We start from the raw sequence: 20939 nt of genomic DNA, 5'->3' as shown, positions 1-20939 counted from the left end.
AATTAATCAAATTTTTGGTCATTTTGACATTTTTGACACATCTGAAATTATCTTGGTAAAATAACTAAATGTTTTTGGTATTCTGATCCAATGTTTATATATATATATATAGAGAGAGAGAGAGAGTGAAAAAGAGGAAGCATTTTCAAAATACAAATTAAAGTAATTTCTAGTTCATCTAAATCGTTGTTTCACCTACTTCCATGATATATACTGTTTATTAATCTCATATTTTCTACTGTCAACAAAGACACAGGAAGACCAGCAGGTGACTGTCAATGACTGTCTCCAACAGTACCATGGATCAGTGGGTTTGAATCAGTATAAACTTATGTTAAATGTATTGTCTGAGGAAATTTATTCTGAAAAAATGGAATTGGCCTCCATGTTTACGTATCTAATATTAACACATTTTTTCTTCAATTTCAGATTAGTTATACTGATATATTACTGGTTTGCATGTGCAGTAACCTATAACTGAAACCTGCACATTAAAACACATGTTTAAATTTGGGACTTTTTTTATTCTACTTATTATTTACTTATTCTTACAATGATTAAATGAATCTTTAACAGAAAGAAAAAACAGCATTTCAAGTTGTTTTTATTCTTTTATCCCTTTTGTTCCTATATAGTATTAAACATTGTTGTACTGCATAGGAATGCTCCAGTCGATCAGGAAAATATGTAGATAAGTATAAGTTGGTGGCTCAATTCAACAGAAGCAACACTGACAAAAGAGATTGTAAGACCACTCACTAGTTTGATATTTAGATTGATAAAATTAAGAGCGTAGCTGGCAAAATCCTGAACCTCACGTTGCCTACTGATACATCCGTCAGTGTATGAATGTGTGTGAATGCATAGAAGAAAGCACTGTGTAGACTCCATGTAGACTAAGATGTGTGTGAGATTTGAGTGTGTGAGTGAATGTGTAGCATATAGTGTAAAATCGCCCTGAGTGGTCAGCTAGACTAGAAAAGCGCTATACAAGTACGGTCCATTTACCCATCACCATTTGTTTTGGTTATACAGACACCGAATAGCCCACAATAGCGACTCCTGTACCCCATATTCCTGCAGCACCCCCCTCAGAATCCGTCAGGTAACATGTAGACTGGCTCGTCAAACTCCCAAGACCCCTTCAGTAACTCTACAAGGGTAAAGATCTGGTCCACTGTTCAACAATCTGTACGAAAACCCCGCTGCTCCTCCTGAATCCAAGGTTCGATTATTGTTTGGAACCTCCTCTGCCAACACCCCGGAGTAAACTTTCCTGGCTGAGTAGTGTGATCACCCTGTAGTTGGAACACACTTTCGGATCCCCTTTCTTAAAAAATGGGTACCACACTGAAGAGGCATGTCAGCCAAGACAGCCCCACATTGTCCAAAGCCTTCAGCATCTCAAGGACGAACCTCAAACTTTCTAAACTTTTTAACAACCTTAGCAACCTCTGCCAAGGTGGTGGGTGAGTCTTCTCCCATGTCCTCTGACTTCTGCCTCCTCATTGGAGAACATGTTGGCCAGATTGAGAAGATCCTCAAAGTGCTCCTTCCACTACTCGATGATATCCTTAGTTCAGGTCAGCAGTTCTCCGTCCAGGCTGTGCTTGAACTGCTGAGTTCCCTTTCTGAGTCGCCGAATTGCTTGCCAGAACACCCTTGAGGCCAACCAGAAGTCCTTCTCCATGGCATCGCTGAACTCCTCCCATGCCTGAGTTTTAGCTTCAGCAACCACCAACACTGCAGCCATTTTGTACCAGTCAGCTACTTAAGGTCCTTCACCATTGGTTTACATGTCCCCACCCTCCCATGGTAAATGAGAAAAATTCTCCCACAGGTCAGTTAAAGATCTCATGGACTGGTGCCTCTGCCAAACATTCCCAGTTCACCCTCTCTACCAGTTTGGGCTTACCAGGTCTATCCGTCAAGCTTCCTTGCTAATGAACCACCATGTGGTAATCAGTTGACAACTCTGCTCCTCTCTTCACCTGAGTGTCCAAGACATACAGCCGGAGGGTTTGATGATATGATTACAAAGTCAATCATAGACCTTTGGCCTAAGATGGTACACTCGAACATGGTTTTTGTGATGGACAGTCCATGACTGGCACAGAAGTCCAAAAATAAAATGCTGCTCGTGTTCAGATCAGGGAGGCCGTTCCTCCCAGTCACTCCTTTCCAGGTCACTCCATCATTACCCACATTAGCTGTAAAGTCCCCCAGGAGAACTATGTAATCCCCAAATGGCAACCCCCTCTAAGACCCCACCCCTAGGCTCCAAGAGGGCTGGATAGTCTGAGCTGCTGTTTGGTTTATGCGCACAAACAACTGTCAGAACCTTCCTCACAATGAGGAAACCGTCTCGCTCACTGGGGAGAATTCCAACACCATGGTGCTCATCTTGTGAGTACATGAGCTTTTAAGATATGACCTTATTCTATAAACGTTTTCCCCTTAAAAAGTTGAGAAAAAAAGTGCCCATGTGGTTGCATTGCTTATTTTTCTGATATTGCTTCATGTGTACTTCATGATCTGCCATTGCTGTTTAAAAGAGGAAAAAAAAAGGTCCGTTGGAGTGAACGGAGGTGACGCCACTCCTAACAGAGCAAGCATGGAATACAAACTCAAAAGAAACATGAACACAGACATTCATAGAAACAGATTCATGTTGACACTACAATTTGAACTTGGGGAAACAAATGCAAATAACTAAACAGGACACAGAATACAAACTCATGACAACAAAATCTAATACAAGAGGACTGAAGACTGAAAGAGAATCCGCACAAAGTAAAGCTCAGACAAAATACCAGAGCTCAAAGAGGAACTAAACCAAAACGGAGACTGAACCACTAAGAAAAACCAAACTATGCAACAATGACAATCAGATAACTAAAGTGGGTAAAACATAGGATACCAAGAGACCGAAAGACAAAGAATGAACTACAGTACAAAACCCCATGAACTAAAACCCCATGAACACAATAAAACCTAAACACTAACAATCATACTGTCAGAATCTCTAACAGCCAGTGATTACTGACGGCATGTTTCTCTTTTGTGAAAGTTCTTTACTTCTTTTAAATGGTAATCACTTTATTTAACACACTTCTGTTTGAAGTTGGGTGAAAATTCTAAAAAGGGAGGTTTACACCTTTCCCACATCAAGCAAATTACATGAGGTAGTTTCCTGTAAAAAAAAGAATGTAATACTAAATATATTACCAAAAACCATCCTCAAATAATTTTGACATTCTTACTCTCACTTTTACTGAGAGAGAATTTCCTCCTGTTCAGCTGTGCAGGTTCAGCTTGCTAACCTGCCAACACATAAGGATAAAGAATTTTCTAGATCACTGCAAGAAAGGTGTAGAGGCTGTTTTTGGGATGTTGCCTCGAACTGAAAATTTGTGGCTGAAGCCGAATAAAAAATCAAACGCTTGGCCGAATGTACCGAATGTGGTTAACTTTTTCATTATTTTTTTTCTTAGATATTACATAAATAAAATACATTTTAGGAGACTGAGATGATTTTCAAAGAAAGTAAATGTTTAATATTCTGACATTTGAATATTCCAGTAGTTTCACATTTATATTAGCCCTATATAACAGAAATATCTACTCTGTAGGCCTTCAAACAAAACTTGCATTACAAGTGCATTCCCAAAAAGCTGAAGTGCATCACTGCACATTTTTTGATTGTAAAACATAAACATTGTTTAAACATAAACAAAGATGTCGGCAGTGTGGAGATATTTTAAAGTGTCGGAGAGCGAGAAAAGAATCGCAGTTTGCAACGAGAGTTTAACCAAAGTATCTAGAGGGGATTCCTCTGCAAAGACCTTTGGCACTACTGCTTTAATGAATTAATTGCCAAAAGGACAATAATTAATTTGTTGTGAGTTTATTAAATAAATAACTCCTTGAAAAATGAATCATGAAAATAGGGCATACGCTCTATTTATATAAAACTGACCTGAATAGCTTTGCATTCTTACTTATCCTGTATTTTAGGCTGTGAGAAACAAATCGGCATTCTGTCTAATGACCCATGAGAGATCAACACACCAGTTTGACTTCGTCATCCAGCAGTGGAGGAAAAACATTGGACCTTGCACTCATGTCATTTTGGGTAAATTGATTGTAATTGTGGTAACTGTTGTCATCAGTAAAGATATTTTGCAGCCATTCAGTTCATTAACTTTAAATAGCAATACTGCTGCCGTCACTTTTTGTTTGTTCTTTGTCTTTTCATCTGTAGTCACCACCAATGAGTGTCTGAGGTGTCTTGGCATCAGAGATGCAACTTGTGTCGTCCACTACGGATTTCCCACCTCTCCCAAACTCTTTGGAAGCAGACTCTTCTGCATGGCTGAAAACTTCAGAAATCTTTCTGAACGAGTAAGCCCAAACAGACAATTTACAGTAGCGGTACAATTCTTGTCTAGTTCACAATCACAAAGCACTTTTTTGGAAGTTTCGGTTCATCTACTTATTCAGTTATCCAGTCAGGCATTGTGCGACTTAAAACTCAAAAGATTTGCTCGGGAGCATGGGTAAATAAGTCTTTCACATCGAGTGCCAGAATTAGAAGAAATTGTGCTGAGTGATTTTGATTCTTGCAAGTTGAGTGTAAATTATACATTAATGTAACTCCCATACATGGTTAGTGAAGCAAATGATCTAAGCAGCCTTGGAAAACTGTTCCATATGTGGACTGCAGAATTACATTTTTACAGAATGTGGTCACAATTGCACAAGTTTGATAACCGGGGCAAATGATCCTTTTGTTTCTTTGCCACAATTGGATTTCTTGCCATGTGTCCCTGTTGTCCGTGAACATTTAATGATGTCAGATGTGTGCATTGAAAGAGTTTCCCTAAATTCCTTTTCAGTGATCTGCCCATGACAGATAATTGAGTAGAGGCATGGCTTATGTGTCCTGCTCTTGATTAGTCTGTTGTCAGGACCCATCTGTTTTTCTCTGCATTTCATATGGTGACTTACCTAAGGATGTGGCTTCTTGTCATTTTAATAGCTATGCAACAGCATGTGTTAAAAGTCATTGCATTCAAATAAGTGACCAAAAAATGTCACAAAGTAAATGTCATCTCATCGAATGCCTCCTCAGTCACCTCCATCTGAATAATCTGGGATGTGGTAGAACAAGGATTTGCTGCATGAATGTGTATCTGACAGAATTCTTGCCATCAAGCAATGAATCTCTTTGGAGAGCTAAAGGAGTTCCTACACATTATTGACATGGTGTCTAATGAAATCTAAGTCAAATGCAAATGACATTAACAAAGTGTCCGTGTTTACAGCTAAAATATTGCCTTCATATATTTTTCTTTTGAGGATCAAACAGAGAGCTGCTCCCTCATCACCAGGTCGGTGCTGCTGATCTCAGAGAGGAACGCCCGCCATGTTTTTGGAGTTTTGCGCTACCTTGGACGAACTAATGCAGTGCTGCCCCCTGAACTGCTGTTGTTTGCCCAGGGAGTGCATGTGGCCCGCGAACACCAGAAGATAAATCGCCCTCTTTGCAGCTACCTGAAAAGCTTTGGATTCTGCAGGTCTGGCTTCCACCTCGTTAGATAAGAATAAACAGCTCTTTTGTCCATATATTGATATTTCTATATGATGTAATGATCTAGATGTTAGTTAATTTATGTAATATTTAGTCTATGATCTAAATTTAATGATTAATGTTGATAACAGCAAATCAATGTTATTTTTACCAGGGTCCTGAACTGAAATAATTGGTAATCTTTCATTTAAAAACAATTACAAAAGCAGCCCAGAATCAATACAGCCTTCAGTTATAAGTGTCTGTACTGTATGAACATACTATACCTTAACACAAAAATATCCCACGAATCATAATTCATAATCATCATATCATAATCATAATTGCATTTTTGACACAATTTTAATATGTCATTGTTAGCATTACAATTAAGATTAATAAACTGTAAAACCCTTGATTTGATTACATTAACTCTTTAACCCCATTGTTGCAGAACTGCGACAAGCAACTCCACTGAATAAAACTGGTTAAAAGTAGCATATAACGCATCAAATCTGGTTTCTACTCCCTACCACTAGATGGCATATATGTATTATTTGAATTATAAACCCAAGGTAATAGTAACGATAATTATAACTTATTAATAATAATAAGTATCTTCCCATAAAGAATTGTTCAAGTAACTTGATGTGGAAGTAAACTAAATAACCGTATTGGAGACGACCATTAGTTCATGCAGTTTTATCGAAAATGTCGGGGTCAAATTTTGAGAAAATGAACGAGGAATATTTAATGATAGAAGATGCTTTGGTTAAAATCTTTGCCTATGATATTTCAGATGGTGAGAATTTTTTGTTAGGGAGGGACAGTTCACTGCCAGAACAGAAAAGAACGTGGCAGATCGGAGGACAGTAAAGGTAATGATTTCAACCCGTTGCCCAGCAACAGTGGTTTAGGTCAGTGAAATCATAACCCCCTGGGCGATATTGCTTAAAAATGATATCACAATATTTTTCTAAAATATCTAGATGACGATATCAAAGACGATATTACACATTTCTGGTTTTGTACCTTTCTTTTAATGGATTTGGCCACACAATAAGTTGCAGCATCAGTTATGTCCTTCCACTGTTTGCTTGACTTGTTAAATAAAGCCTCGTCAATTCCGTGCTGTACTAGTTTGGTTTGTTTTTTGCTTATAGTCCCCGCCCCTTCTAAAGTCTCACATCTGCATACACTCTTCATAGAGCAGAGGATGTTTGTATTTTAGGTGGCTGAACAAATTTAACGTATTTCCACCCTTACCCGACACAACCTACTTGCATGTCTTGCAAAGGATAGTGGTCTGATGCACGTCTTTGTTTCTAAAGCAAAATACTTCCAGAAGTGGCTTCCTTTTTTTTCATCGAGTCTGATGGTATTGGTTCAACACTGCTTGGCTCCGCCATGTTTACTTGTTTACCCAGCTGAGCTCACCTCATGATTCACAATATTAAATATTCTACCGGTGTTCTCATGAATGATACAATATGGCACATCCCTGCCGGGGGGGATTAGACGCTTTGATGAGCCTGTTACTATTGAGGAGACAGAGATTTAGTCCACTAGTTTTGTCCCTCTTCCTAACTGATGATTTCTGTCACATTAAACTGACGGATACAAAGAAGTTTTATAAAGGAGTATCAGTAACCTATTGTTTTTATGTCGATAAAATGACAAAAACTGAAAATCACAAGTTTATCTTTGTTGATAGTAGTGTGCATTAATTTACTAAAGAAGCTGAATAAAAGAAATCTGTGTAATTGTGTTCTATGTCCACTGTTCACTAGAAGTTGTTCAATCCAAGATGTGCCACATAGTGATGTCATCAGTAATGTAATCACATGCAAATTAATCTCACACATTTCTAGAATCCCTGTATCTTAAGCCACTTTTAAAATGTAGCCATTTGATATTCTTTTGGCAAAATGAATGTTTTTCTTTTTTTTAAAAAAACCTAGCGCTTAAATGGTTAAATATGATCAAGAATATGAGAAAAGGGATTCTCTTTGCGCCATACAGCTGCTTATTGTTCCTAACACTGTAGGAGAGACGACGAGCCGCTGAGCGTTCAAGTGTCATTCAGATCAATTATAGATTTGTGATCATGGGACTTAAAGCATGAAAGAAAAATGTATCCATATGACAAAATTCCCTTTTTTTCCCTGCAGAGACATTAGTACGTGTCCTGATCGTCATAGGTTCAATTCCCAGCTGGATCAGTCTTTGCTCCCTGCATCTGGAATCATAGAAGTGAGAACATTTCTGTCTTTCTTGTTAGCTTTTCATTCTAAATTATCATCAGATACAGAGTGTGCTTCTTTACGAAATGTTTATCTGCAAACAGTATTACCTCAACAAGAATTAATGAGTCCATCCATCCATCCATCCATCCATATACTACACTGTTGATACAAAAAGTACTCTACGCTCTTTTTTGTTTCATGTTTGTACACAACATGTATTGTAAATTTGACACAGTTTGTTGTATCCGCATGTCTTCTAGGTTATACCTGTCTACATTAAGACTGCCTCAGTCTTTTATGGGCGAATGGTCAGAAAGCAGGACAGAGGTTTTGACGAAATGACTTCTGAGATGGCTACTTATTATGCTGACAAAAAACCAGGTGCCAAGGAGCTACATGAAGGAGGTCTTTATGCTGTGCAGGAGGATGAGCTTTTCTACAGGTCTGACAGAAATCCATTTCCATCACAAAAGACCGTACTAAATGCATAAAGAAGCTAAAAGCATTCCTCTTGTTAATCTGGCATCATATTATGTACCGTAGATAGTGAAATTCTGTGTAATGTTGCAAGTAAACAAACACTTAAAATATGCATACCACCAATCATCTTTTGTTTGTTTGTTTGTTTTAAACTCATCTGGGGTAGTTTCTGGAATATCAAGTTTTGTAAGCAGAAAAAACACAGGCGTATAACCACAAAGAAAAGCGGACGAAATTGCTACTATACATTAATACATGTTGAATTAAATGTGCTAATTGTCTGCTCAGTTTTCAAGGCTGTGCCTGCTAGCATGCTTTAGCTGATAACAACCAGTATACTGCCATAAGGATCAAGGCAAACTAAAGGTTGAGAACTTAATTTTTTGAAATTTGACTTTTTCGACAAATACTTTAAAGATACAGGTTGGATCACAGGGAGCATGAGTGCTCTGCAGCAAATGTTAGGAGACAAACACATGCACATTATGACCCTAATATGCGATGTACATTGTGATTTCTGGCAGGGTGAAGATCCTCTCTTTGCCCAACAGCAGTGACAGTCTTTTTGTCAGCATCTTTGTTCAGTTCATCGATGTGGGAAAGGAAGAGGAAGTCAAATCTCATCAGATCCTTCATCTGCCAGAACAGTTTCATTCACTGCCTGGCCAAGCTATCGAGATCATCGTCTGCCGGGTGAAGCCAGTTGATGTGGAGATTGACTGGCACCCCAAGGTTTCTTGTTCACCTCACTTTGCAACTGCATTCACAAAGTGTGTGTGTATATGCATGTATATATACACTACTGGTCAAAAGTTTGGATACACCTTCTCATTTAATGTTTTTTCTTTATTTTCTATTTACATTGTAGATTCTCAAGACATCAAAACTATGAATGAACACATGGAATTATGTACTAAACAAAAAAGTGTGACATAACTCTAAACATGTTTTATGTTTTAGATTAATCAAAAGTTTTGATGCCTTCAGTAGGTGCATTCCCATCAGCCTGTTTAGAAAATTATGATGGAAACGCTATAATTCAAATTAAAATCCCCTGATTCGCACAAATGAAAATACGCTCCCTTGCACCGGACTTTGGTTGATTCGAAAGGGATGGAAACAGCTGTGTTCGCATCAAGTCTGACGTAGCGCACTTTCACCCCAACTGCTTCCAGTGTTTGCGGGACACTCACAAACATGGCTGAGACAGAGACCGATCTCTGCTTGGGCAATTAAGTCAAAGTCAAATTTATTTGTATAGCATATTTCATGTACAAAACAATTCAAAGTGCTTTAGATAAAATAAAAGCATTGTAGCAGGGAGTGGAAAAAACATTAAAAGTATGTAAAAGAATAAGAAAGAAATAAAATAATTATATATGAATAAAAACCAACAGTCTCGATAAGTGAAAAGATATCGTGCAGATTTCATGCATAGATACATGAGAAAAGAAATGTTTTTAACCTGGATTTAAAAATGTCCACATTTGGTGACAGTTTAATCTCCACTGGCAGTTTGTTCCACTTGTCGTAACAGCTAAATGCTGCTTCACCGTGTCTGGACTCTGGACTGGACCAGCTGACCTGAGTCCATGGATCTAAGAGCTCTGCTGAGTTTATATTCTCTGAACATATCACAGATGTATTTTGGGCCTAAACCGTTCTGGGATTTGTAAACCATCAGTAGTTTAAAACCATCAGCTTTTAAAATCTATTCTGTGACTGACTGGAAGCCAGTGTAAAGATTTTAAAACTGGTGTGATGTGTTCAAATCTCTTAGTCCTGGTTAAAACTCTAGCAGCAGCGTTCTGGATGAGCTGCAGATGTTTAATGCTCTTTTTGGGAAGTCCAGTTAAAAGACAATTACAGTAATCGAGTCTACTGGAGATGAATGCATGGAAGAGTTTCTCCTGGTCTTTTTGGGAGAAAAAAACTTTAATTCTGTTGATGTTTCTGAGTTGGTGAAAAGCTGCCTTGGTGACAGCTTTGATGTGGCTGCTGAAAGTCAGATCTGAGTCTATCAACACTCCAAGGTTACGAACTTGGTCAGTGATTGTAAGGGCCCGAGTCTCAAGGTATTTACCAATGCTGACCCTCTTCTCTTTGCTACCAAACAAAATGATCTCAGGTTTGTCTTCATTTAATTGTAGAAAATGAGAGAAAGAAATGATTTCCTCCAGACACTGACACAGTACATCTGCTGGGCTGCAGTCGTTTGCTGACAGAGACACATAAAGTTGTGTATCTGTATAACTGTGATAATTGATGTTAAAGTTCTGTAATATTTGACCCAAAGGTAGCATATACAAGTTAAATAGGTGAAGTCCAAGAATTGACCCCTGGGGGACTCCACAAGTCATGGCCACTTGCTCAGATTCATAGCTGCCAATTGTAACAAAAGGGCATTAAGGGCATTAAATAACACCTCTTACCGCCTTCTCCTCATGACAGCCCCTCTAATCGCCAGGTGGGCGCTAACTGGGCTGCCAGCTCCAATACCACTTGCCCGATTCTTAATAAAGGTTCAAATCCTCTCTCCACGTTGATACACTCCGACTCGGGAAGCTGGTAAAGCGTTTACAGGCTGGTTGTCATGCCAACCTGTGGAAAACTTGCGCGAGTTAGTACTTTTCACCAAAGTCCGTACTTTTGATGGAAACATGACTATTGAGAATCTACAATGTAAATAGTCATAAAATAAAGAAAAACCATTAAATGAGAAAGTGTGTTCAAACTTGTGACTGGTAGTGTATATATATGTATATATTTATATATATGTACAGTGCCTTGCAAAAGTATTCACCCCCTTGGCATTTTTCATGTTTTGTTGCATCACAACCTGGAATTAAAGTGTTTGAGAGTTTGCAGCATTTAATTTACAGAACATCACTACAACTTTGAAGATGTATAATTTTTTTATTATGAAGCGAACAACAAATAGGACAAAATAACAGAAAACTTCAGCGTGCATAACTGTTCACCCCCCCTAAAGTCAGTATTTTGTAGAGACAACTTTTGTGGCAATTACAGCTGCAAGTTGCTTTGGATAAGTCTCTAAGATCTGGCCACATCTTGCCACTGGGATTTTTGCCAGTGTGATTTTTGGACTTTGACTCGAACAAACTTTAGCACCATCCATCTTTCCCTCGACTCAGTCCAGTTTCCCAGTCCCTGCTGCTGAAGAACATCCCCACAGCATGATGCTGCCACCTCCATGTTTCACTGTGGTGATGGTGTTCTTGGGGTGATGGGATGTGTTGAGTTTGCGCCAGACATAGCGTTTTCCTTTTTGATCTCCTCTGATCAGAGCACCCTCCTCCATACATTTGGGGAGTCGCCCAAAACGTGCCTTTTTATTTCTAACACTAAGTAACTGGGAAACTGTTGAATCTTCCACACAGCCCAGCTCTATGGAGTGTATGGTTTATTGTGGTCCTATGGACAGATACTCCAGTCTCTGCTGTGGAACTCTGCAACTCCTTCATGGTTACTATTGGTCTCTGTGCTGCCTCTCTGATTAATGCCCTCCTTGCCCCGCCTGTGAGTTTTGGTGGGCGTCCCTCTCTTGGCAGTTTTGTTGTGGTATCATGTTCTTTCCATTTGAAGATGATGGATTTGATGGTGCTCTGGGGATCATCAAATATTTGGACATTTTTTTATAACCCAACCCTGACCTGTTTGGAGAGCTCCTTGGTCTTCATGGTGTGATGCCTCTTGCTTAGTGACACTGCAGCATCTGGGGCCTCTCACAAAAGGTGTGTTTAAACTGACAGAGCATGTGACACTTAGATTGCACACAGGTAAACTTAATTTCACTAATTATGACTTTTGAAAGTAATTGGTTGCACCAGAAATTTTTAGGGGCTTCATAGCAAAGGGGACGGATACATATGCACATGCCAATTCTCAGTTTTTTATTTTTTTTTATACTTTTTTTTATATATATATATATATTTCTCATTTCATTTCACCAACTTAGACTATTTTGTGCAGATCCATGACATAGAATAAGATTTAAAAACATTTAAATTACAGGTTGGAATGTAATAAAAATAAAAATCCAAGTGGGTGAATACTTTCGCAAGGCTCTGTATATATGTATATATTAATGATGTGTGTATATGTGTGTATAAATATCTAAGCTTATCTGACTTTGCGTACATCTGAGCACCTTCTCAGTCTCCTCCCACTCTGGTAACTCACTCTACTGCACTCAAATTGTAAAACTCACTCAGTGTACACAAGACTTATGAGATTTTTGCATAAAAGGCTGCACTTTTATTTGTTTTGTCTTTAGTTAGATGACAGTTGAAAAAAATTTTGTTAATGGGACCAAAAAATACATCTTTGTCCAACCAAAATCGTATGAAATCAGACTTCTTAAAATGGGGCGAACACACCCAGATCATGCATTTGGGGACTGAATCATTATGCATGTATATGGTCACCGAGACTCCAATGGGTCTGAGTACTCTAGATCTGCTGCAGAGTTCTGTCTTTTTGTAAAATCAGTAAAGTGTAAGTGCATATTAATACAGCCGAATTACCAGTAAAGCTGCTCTCATATTTTCCGTTTCAGAAACCGTTATGATTTTTTTTATTGAAATTCAGCCAGAATATGTCAACTTGTGGTTATTTAAAGAACTTTCAGACTGCCGTTCTGCTCTAACAAAACCCTGTTTTAGAATTGCAGCATTGTCTGACAAAATCACCATTCAAGTAACTTAAAAACAACATCTCTGCATTGTATTCAGCTGCTCCGACATGTACGATAATGTCCTTCAGAAAGATGTAGAAGAGGCAGAAGGTTTGAATGTTTATTCACACAGTCCCCCGTGTCGCAGAGTCAGACATACTTCAGGCAGTACTTGATTCTGCGCTTATGTATGTGTCCTGGGACAAGGAGAGAGGTCCATTTAAATGGCACACTCAAGCTGTAACTGCAGCGAAACAAAACTGTGCATGTAACCATGCTAAATGACTCCGCCTGGGACTCATTTCTCAAGAGCCACCAGTGATTGAGTGCGTATTATCTTCATCCAAGCTTGCAGCCAAGAAAAATAATCTTAAACCACTTCTGGGTTCCCACTGATGAATACTGATTAACAGGGGTTTCCTGCGCTATAAAAATAGATTAATGGCACGCTCTTTCGTACTTGTGATATCTCCAAGATGATTGATTGTAACAACGTAACAACGTTACAATCAATCATCGATCAAAGTTTTCAGAATTAAGTGTCAAAATCGAGCTGTGAAACTTGAGACCTGTGTAAAAAGTATGATAGACTGGTGAAGAGATGCACTGGCAGCAACAGTGAATTGAGTAAAAGTGAGTTTCTTAATCATTCATAATTCTTGTACCCAAAGAGTGAGTATTTTCTTGCTGTTAGATATTACGTTATGCGCTGAGCAGTTTTGGCTGACTGCTCTCTCAGCTGTACGGGTTCAGCGGTACACAGCTACAGACAGCCATCTTGAAGCTTGAGTACAGGAATTGCTTATGAGTGGGACAGAGCACAATAAGCACACTAGTTACTGGTCCTTGCTGGATTTGCTGCAATTAACTGATAGCCAGGCCCAGACGGCAAAGGGCATAAGAAAAACCGCATAAAAAGAAATTAACGTCAACAGACATGCATGCTCATACTCGCATTTTTTTTACAGGAAAATTATTGGAACAGTATCTCACTTTGTAATGAGTTTAGTGTCAAAATACAGTGGTTTATGCATCAAATTTGCGATGCAGTTTTTTTTTTTTTTTTAAATGAAGACTGCAGACCTATGTTCTGACTTGTATTTTAGATGGAACATTGCATTTCCTCCAAATGAACAGAATCTAAATTCACATCTTTCATAGTTTTATTTTCATGCTTATGAGATTCTATTTTTTTTTTCATACCATCAATTGTTTGCAGCTCTTTTTCGTCTGAAATGCTCTGTTTAAACCTGTATCTTATTGAGATAACTGTCTTAAAAAGCCGAGATTTGCTGAAATCTGCCTTTTTACAGTCGTGCATAGCTAACCAGTAGGCTTGTTATCTGATGACATGGCCACGTGCCACATGGGGTTGAGTAATGCCAAGAAATCTCTTATCGGGTTTTTGCAGGTCAGCAGAGCAATCAGCCTCAAGATCCGAGGTCTGCAGCATCGAGCCAGAGCTGTTTTCAGTCTTGGAAACACTGTTTTTGTTGATCCTATGGTAAGGTGGCGTTTTACATTTTCTAAACTTTCAATCGCATCATTATATAGCCATTTATACAGAATTATTGATATTTATTCAAATAAATTTCACTTTCAGAATGCAAAGTTACATTGAAAGCCCAAAAATATTATGAAAATGAAAGTTTGTTGTGCATCATTGAGCCCCTTTTCTTTGTCTTTTTGTGGAACCATGAGTAGCACAGAGGAATCTGAGTGGTTAAGTTATGCAAATGATGTTGTGCTATTCACATTGGCTGTTGTCCATTTCAGCACATTTAGGAGTAATCTCTCTTTCAGAGTACATGGGTACACCAAGGGCTTCATTGTGTCACACAATGATAAACAAATGATTAACAACATGACAGAGCAGACTGACTGTCAGACACCATGTTTCAGTACAACGCAGCACAGAACAAATTTTCAGACCAATGGCGGAAGTGAGAAATATCCTTAAATTTATAATTTAGTAATGTATTCCCATGCACGTCATCAGTGGATCACCATGCCTTTCCCTCTGCTTTTGTGCTATTTTGGGGCAGGAGGGCAGCAGCAGCAGTAAGTTCCTAAGGACACATTTCCTGCCCTGATCCACTTATTCATATTCAGCCCTGGAAGTACTTCTCACTTTTATTAATGTAATCAATCAGACAAATGTAGAGTGGTGCAACCCCCAACTATTGAGATTTACCATCTGTTCAAAGTTTTTATGTTTGTTTGTGTTGTTTTTAGCTTTTAAAAATGACAACATATCAGTGAGAGTGCTTTTTAAGTACAGAAACTGTTCTGTTCTGCTGGCAAAACAACAGGTAGTCTTGTTTTTCTCAAGGTCCGGGTCACCCAGCTGCCAGGAATGAAAACTGTCATCAATGAATATAATGTCCAGTCTGAGATCCTGAACACAGGGATGGGAGTCAGCAACCCCAAGCATCTGGACCTTCTAAGGGCGCTATGTCAAGATGATCTGGCCAGCAGTGGCAAAGATGCTGGTCATGCATCTAGGTAAGGAAACATGAGAATTGGTTAAAATGGTGGTTATGAGTCATATTTGACCAGCAATCTTCACTAAAGCTGAGTTCACATTACAAGATTTTAAGACAGATCTTCACAGACAAATTGCCCAGATCTAAGGTGAATCTGACTCTGACTGGTTGCCAACAAGCGCTATGTTTGAATAGTCCACAGATGGGATTGTGAGGCTCATAGAGACATCCCAGTACTCATGTATATGTAGCACATTTGATACGTGAGGAGTTGTTGAGTAAGCTGTTTGTGAGAGGTTACAGCCAATGACAGCCCAAGAAACAGGTTCAGGGCACACAGCGGTTAAACTCAGAAACAGAAAACAGCAAAAACAACAACAACAAACATGATGGAGAACGTGGTAAAGAAACTGCAGTCTGCTGTGGAAACTCAGCATATTTTGGTTAATTGTAACAAGAACACCCAGGCTGGAGCCCTTTGACTCCTTGCCATAGGTTAGCCATGTACTTTAAACACTACGACTTCAAAACTCCCAAATGAACATGAAGCCTGCAGTGTAAACAATACAGCAACCTGGTGGAATATCTTGGCTTAAAACAAGACTGAAGTGCAATATTTCTGTTTACATTTGAAGGGGGGATGGTTCCTCACCTTTGGAGGTCAGTATCAAAGCAGAGGAAGAAGTTCTGGCTCCAGCCTTCAGAGTTGGTGAGGTCAGGAGTGTTGCTGCCCTTGACCCTCCTCAACTTAAGCCACATGAGACATTTACTATGTTGGCTTCAACAAACCAGTCCCTGGTCCAGGCATCACCCAGACCTGAAGTCCATCAGGTCTCAATATGTGATCAGCATTCACCGTTGGAGAGCCAGAGTGACAGCAACCCCACTGGGCAGATGGAGAGGTTGGTATCTGTAGGCTGTGAGTCCTGGGCAGTTTTTGGCACAAAAATGCTCTTTCAGTTAAGGTTTTTTCCCGCTCTTGCATGCTGAGAATACAGATGCATTTTCTCGCACAAATAATTAAAAAAAACTCAATACTTGGTGTACTGAAGAGAAACTTTCATCTCAATCCACAGCTTTGCAGATGGAAGAGAACTTAGCGCAGTAAGCAAGCTTGCTGCCTGTCTGAGCATCTATGAAAATGGTAAAATGTAGTTATTTTTGTATTCTGTCAATTTAAACTGTATAGTCCAAATCTTAGAAGAATTGTAGAAACACAAGTAGTTGTGACATTTTTATTGTCACTTAGAGCTTGATAATCAGTCAAACTGTGCGGGATTATACACGATAGATTTTCCAAACTTCGTATACTAAGAAAACTATTCTAAGAGTTAAGATGATGCTTTTTTTTAAAACTTTCCTGTCCTGAACCTGGCGATTATTTTCTACACATTTGTCTCCAGGTGTGCCTGAAGGTGATGATCAAAGGAACAGGTATGTTATTGGTAGTAATTGGACAGACTGCAATTCTTCGACAAACAGGTGCATAAGACTTTAAGAGTTTTCTTATACAACATCTGTACTGAAATGTCCAGTGTAGAATTTAATTACAGCCATTATAGCTGATAGTAAATCATTAGATAGTGGTCCTTAGAAAAGTGAAACTGAGAAATAGCAGGGCTGTAAGTTAACTTTTACAGCACATAGCACTAGTGCTACAGAGGCTGACAGTTTTTTAGCACAGGACCAGAGTTGTAGCACACCCTAAAAATGCCTGTCACCTCTACGGAGGACAATTAATGCAGCTCATCACTTACACAGTAACATCAGCAAGTGTAATTCATACATACCTACATAAGGTAATACAATTATAGGATTATGACCTAACATGTTTTCAGATACAGAAGAAGCATCTTTATTACACTTTAAACAACTCATTTTTACATAACAGGCGTGACATATTTACACATAAAGCACTGCCAGTCTAAATACTGTCTGCTGACAGAGACAGACAGACATACAGAGACAGACACACACGCAGACAGAGACACAGAGACAGACACACACACACGCAGACAGAGACACAGACACATACAGAGACAGACACACACACACGCGCAGACAGACCCAGAGACAGACGGACACACACGCAGACAGACAGACACACACACACACATATGCAGACAGAGACAGATACACACACGCACATACAGAGACAGACACACACGCAGACAGAGACACAGAGACAGACACACACACACGCAGACAGAGACACAGACACATACAGAGACAGACACACACACGCGCAGACAGACCCAGAGACAGACGGACACACACGCAGACAGACAGACACACACACACACATATGCAGACAGAGACAGATACACACACGCACATACAGAGACAGACACACACGCAGACAGAGACACAGACACAGAGACAGACAGACACACACGCGCGCAGACAGAGACACAGACACATACAGAGACAGACAGACACACACGCAGACAGACACACACACACACACATGCAGACAGAGACAGATACACACACGCACATACAGAGACAGACACACACACGCAGACAGAGACAGACACACACATACAGAGACAGACACACACATACAGAGACAGAGAGACACACACGCAGACAGAGACAGACACAGAGACACACACACAAACAGAGACACACGCAGACAGACACACACACATACAGAAACAGAGACAAGCAAACATACAGAGACAGACACACACAGACAGACAGACAGACACACATACAGAGACAATTTGCTCGAGCCAGCATGTGACAGTGGGATATATTGTGTTTTTACACGTTGTCTTTCTTTAAAATGCGGTTGCACACAACATGAGGATTATCCTTTCTTATTTTAAGCGGTGCTGTCTGACATTTGGAGCAATACATAACTTTAGCTTTGTCGCATCGAACTTTAGCCAGGCGAACTCCTGCTCCCACTTGGTGTTGTAGCTATTATACATTTAGCTTTCACTTTTATCGTAGGCGCGTTTTTGGTCAGTGTTGGTGGGTCCTCGTTAACTTAATTTACGTTGCTGTCTGTGTGGTCCGGGGTGTCTTTCATTTCGTGTCCTCACGCGAACAAGTTGGAAAAAATCTCTTCCTGTTTGTTGGGACAGAGCGGGAAGCCGCGACCGTGAGGAATTGTGGGAATTGGCGTTCAATACACAAGACTTAAGATTAAACACTGATCACAGTTGACTGCAGCTACCAGGGAGGGTAGTCGTGGTGCCATCGTAGACATACAGAAGGATTTATTTTTTATTTTTTTCCAAACGCGATTTGAAACAAGATTATGGGCTAAATCTGCCCTTAGCACCCATGCTACAATTCTTAGCACAGGCGTGTTTTGATGTAGCACATGCGGCATTTATGTTGCATTGTACAGCCCTGGAAATAGTCTGTTTTAACTTGGTGCATAAAAACAGCTGGTTCTCTTACTTTGTGTAACAGTAGATGTTTAAAGAGTGCAGAGGAATTTCCCATTTGAATTTCTACTGCAGAAACCAAAGCAGTATTTTAGGTTTTCCTAATTTCTTTTTTTCTTTTTTGGTTTTCAGGTTCCACCCTCATGTGCGCTGGCACCAAACTTCTGACTCTGTGATTGTGAAAGTGAAGCTGACGAACCCAGAGAATCAGCACTGTGATTTCTACCCTGACAGAGTCGTATACAGGTCTGTCACCACCAGACCAAGGACGGCTCAGTTGCTTCTAATCACGTCCAATATTCAGTGGAACTTTTTCTCACTGGTGGTAGTAGGAACATGTTTAGGATAGCCAGTCTGTGTGAGAATTATTTAAACACACATAAACATGAGTTTGTGTCTCAGCTCAGGGATGTAAAAGAAACCTATGTAGGTATATATATTAGGGATGTCAAAATGAATGCGTTAATAACAAGTTAACTATGGACAACCATATGATTAATTATTTAAAAATTAACCAAATAAGAAATATCTGGCACAGAATTGTGTGGTTAATAACCTTCTGATGGATTCCACTTTCTGAGTGAAGACATGAAGGAGATGATTTTAAATAGAGGTGTTGACAGACTGAGGTAATGCAGTAACGCTCTCCTGATTGTTTTCAGTGGCAGAGTGGATGGTCGGTCCTACAGAGCCGACCTGGAGCTTCACCAGAATATCTTGGCTGAAGTTTGCTGCTGGGAAATTATGTCTAATGAGCCTGTTCTCAAGCTGGTGAAACAGCAGCAGGGATACTGGGAAAGACTCGTGAGGACCAAGGTACTGAAGTCGCGTTTCTTTATACACATACTCACACAAATGGATACGGACATGATGGATTTGAACCATTTCTTTCCATAGAATATTTTTGTGAGTTACGACATGGAGCACATTGATGAAGATGTAGAAAATGCATCAAATGGTGAGACATCAAAAACCTGCAGACATTTACATTTAACTGCAATGTGTGATATCAGAAAGTAATGACAGAAGATGTTGATGCCTGCAGGGCAGTTCCATGACCTATGTCTGCTTTTTGTGCGTTGGTTCTCAGGTCCGTGCTTTGTGGAGAATACAGGAGAGGAAAACTGGTATGTGAATTCAGAGAGTGGCAGCGAAAGCGACTGAAGAATAAAGACAACACCACCATGTGAAATAAAATTACCCGTAGGTGTTCAGTTAGATTGAGATTATGTGTCTGAGCGGGTCACAGTATATTCACTTCTCTGTCATACTGATTAGGCTTTTCAAAGATCTCTCCTGCTTTGTATGGAACACTATATAATTTCCCTCAGCTTTTTCCATAAGTTAAACCTTCCTGTGTATGTGCTCTCATGAGAATCTGTCCTTTCATTTAAAGGAGAAAACTTCAGAAATAAAAGGTACATTTTTTGTTCCATGATAGTTCTCCACTATACTTACCGCATTTCTTTAAATGAATTTGATCTGTTAATCTGATTCATCATCGTAAATTTCTCTTAAAAGCTACGAGGGAAAGAATACCTCAACTATGTGGCATTAGGACACAGGTCATTTAGTAAAAGTATTAGTGTGTTTAAGCTACCAGCACCTACTTTAATATACAAGTATCCCAGGAACCGTTAAATTAGTAAAGAGGAGATCCAAATAATCACCATATTTCTATGTTTCAGTGCCTTCTGTTGATGCCTTGTCAAAGAAAGTGGAATAGACATCAGTGGACAGCAGCAGATAGACAACACATTTAATGCCAGTAATAATTTGGCCAGCTGTCCCTATGGTTCTATTTCTTTCTTGTTGAGTTCATTCAAGTCTTTTGATATTCAGGCACTGTGTCCAGTGTTTTCTTTATTTTTTTTCCTTATTTTCCTAAATGCAACTCTGGAAAGAAATATGGATCTCCACACATGGAGGATCTTCAGCTGCATTTCATAGCTGAACATATTTACCCAAAATTACACATGAAAAATGGTTCAAAAATGAATCCCTCAGTTCAGGGATGTCAAACTCCGGTCCTCGAGGGCCGCTGTCCTGCAGGTTTTA

At 39.4% G+C, this 20939-nt stretch overlaps 1 protein-coding gene across 1 annotated transcript in view; it reads left to right on the top strand.

The window, feature by feature from the left end:
• Window positions 1–20190, top strand: part of tdrd12 (tudor domain containing 12) — a 47622-nt gene extending 27432 nt beyond the window's left edge. The window contains exons 20-32 of the mRNA XM_072385333.1: window positions 4018–4135; window positions 4265–4428; window positions 5362–5579; window positions 7744–7825; window positions 8079–8260; window positions 8823–9030; window positions 14406–14498; window positions 15327–15499; window positions 16116–16382; window positions 19014–19127; window positions 19544–19697; window positions 19779–19839; window positions 19972–20190. Coding sequence (XP_072241434.1) covers window positions 4018–4135; window positions 4265–4428; window positions 5362–5579; window positions 7744–7825; window positions 8079–8260; window positions 8823–9030; window positions 14406–14498; window positions 15327–15499; window positions 16116–16382; window positions 19014–19127; window positions 19544–19697; window positions 19779–19839; window positions 19972–20045 — 1908 coding nt within the window. The 3' untranslated portion in view covers window positions 20046–20190. The remainder of the gene's footprint in view (window positions 1–4017; window positions 4136–4264; window positions 4429–5361; window positions 5580–7743; window positions 7826–8078; window positions 8261–8822; window positions 9031–14405; window positions 14499–15326; window positions 15500–16115; window positions 16383–19013; window positions 19128–19543; window positions 19698–19778; window positions 19840–19971) is intronic.
• The last annotated feature ends 749 nt before the right edge of the window (window positions 20191–20939 follow it).

The sequence above is a fragment of the Leuresthes tenuis genome, unplaced genomic scaffold (genome assembly GCF_036924035.1).
Source record: "Leuresthes tenuis unplaced genomic scaffold, fLeuTen1.0.hap1 SCAF_5, whole genome shotgun sequence".
In the NCBI taxonomy this organism is placed as follows: Eukaryota; Metazoa; Chordata; class Actinopteri; order Atheriniformes; family Atherinopsidae; genus Leuresthes; species Leuresthes tenuis.
This window is presented reverse-complemented; position numbering and strand designations above follow the sequence as displayed.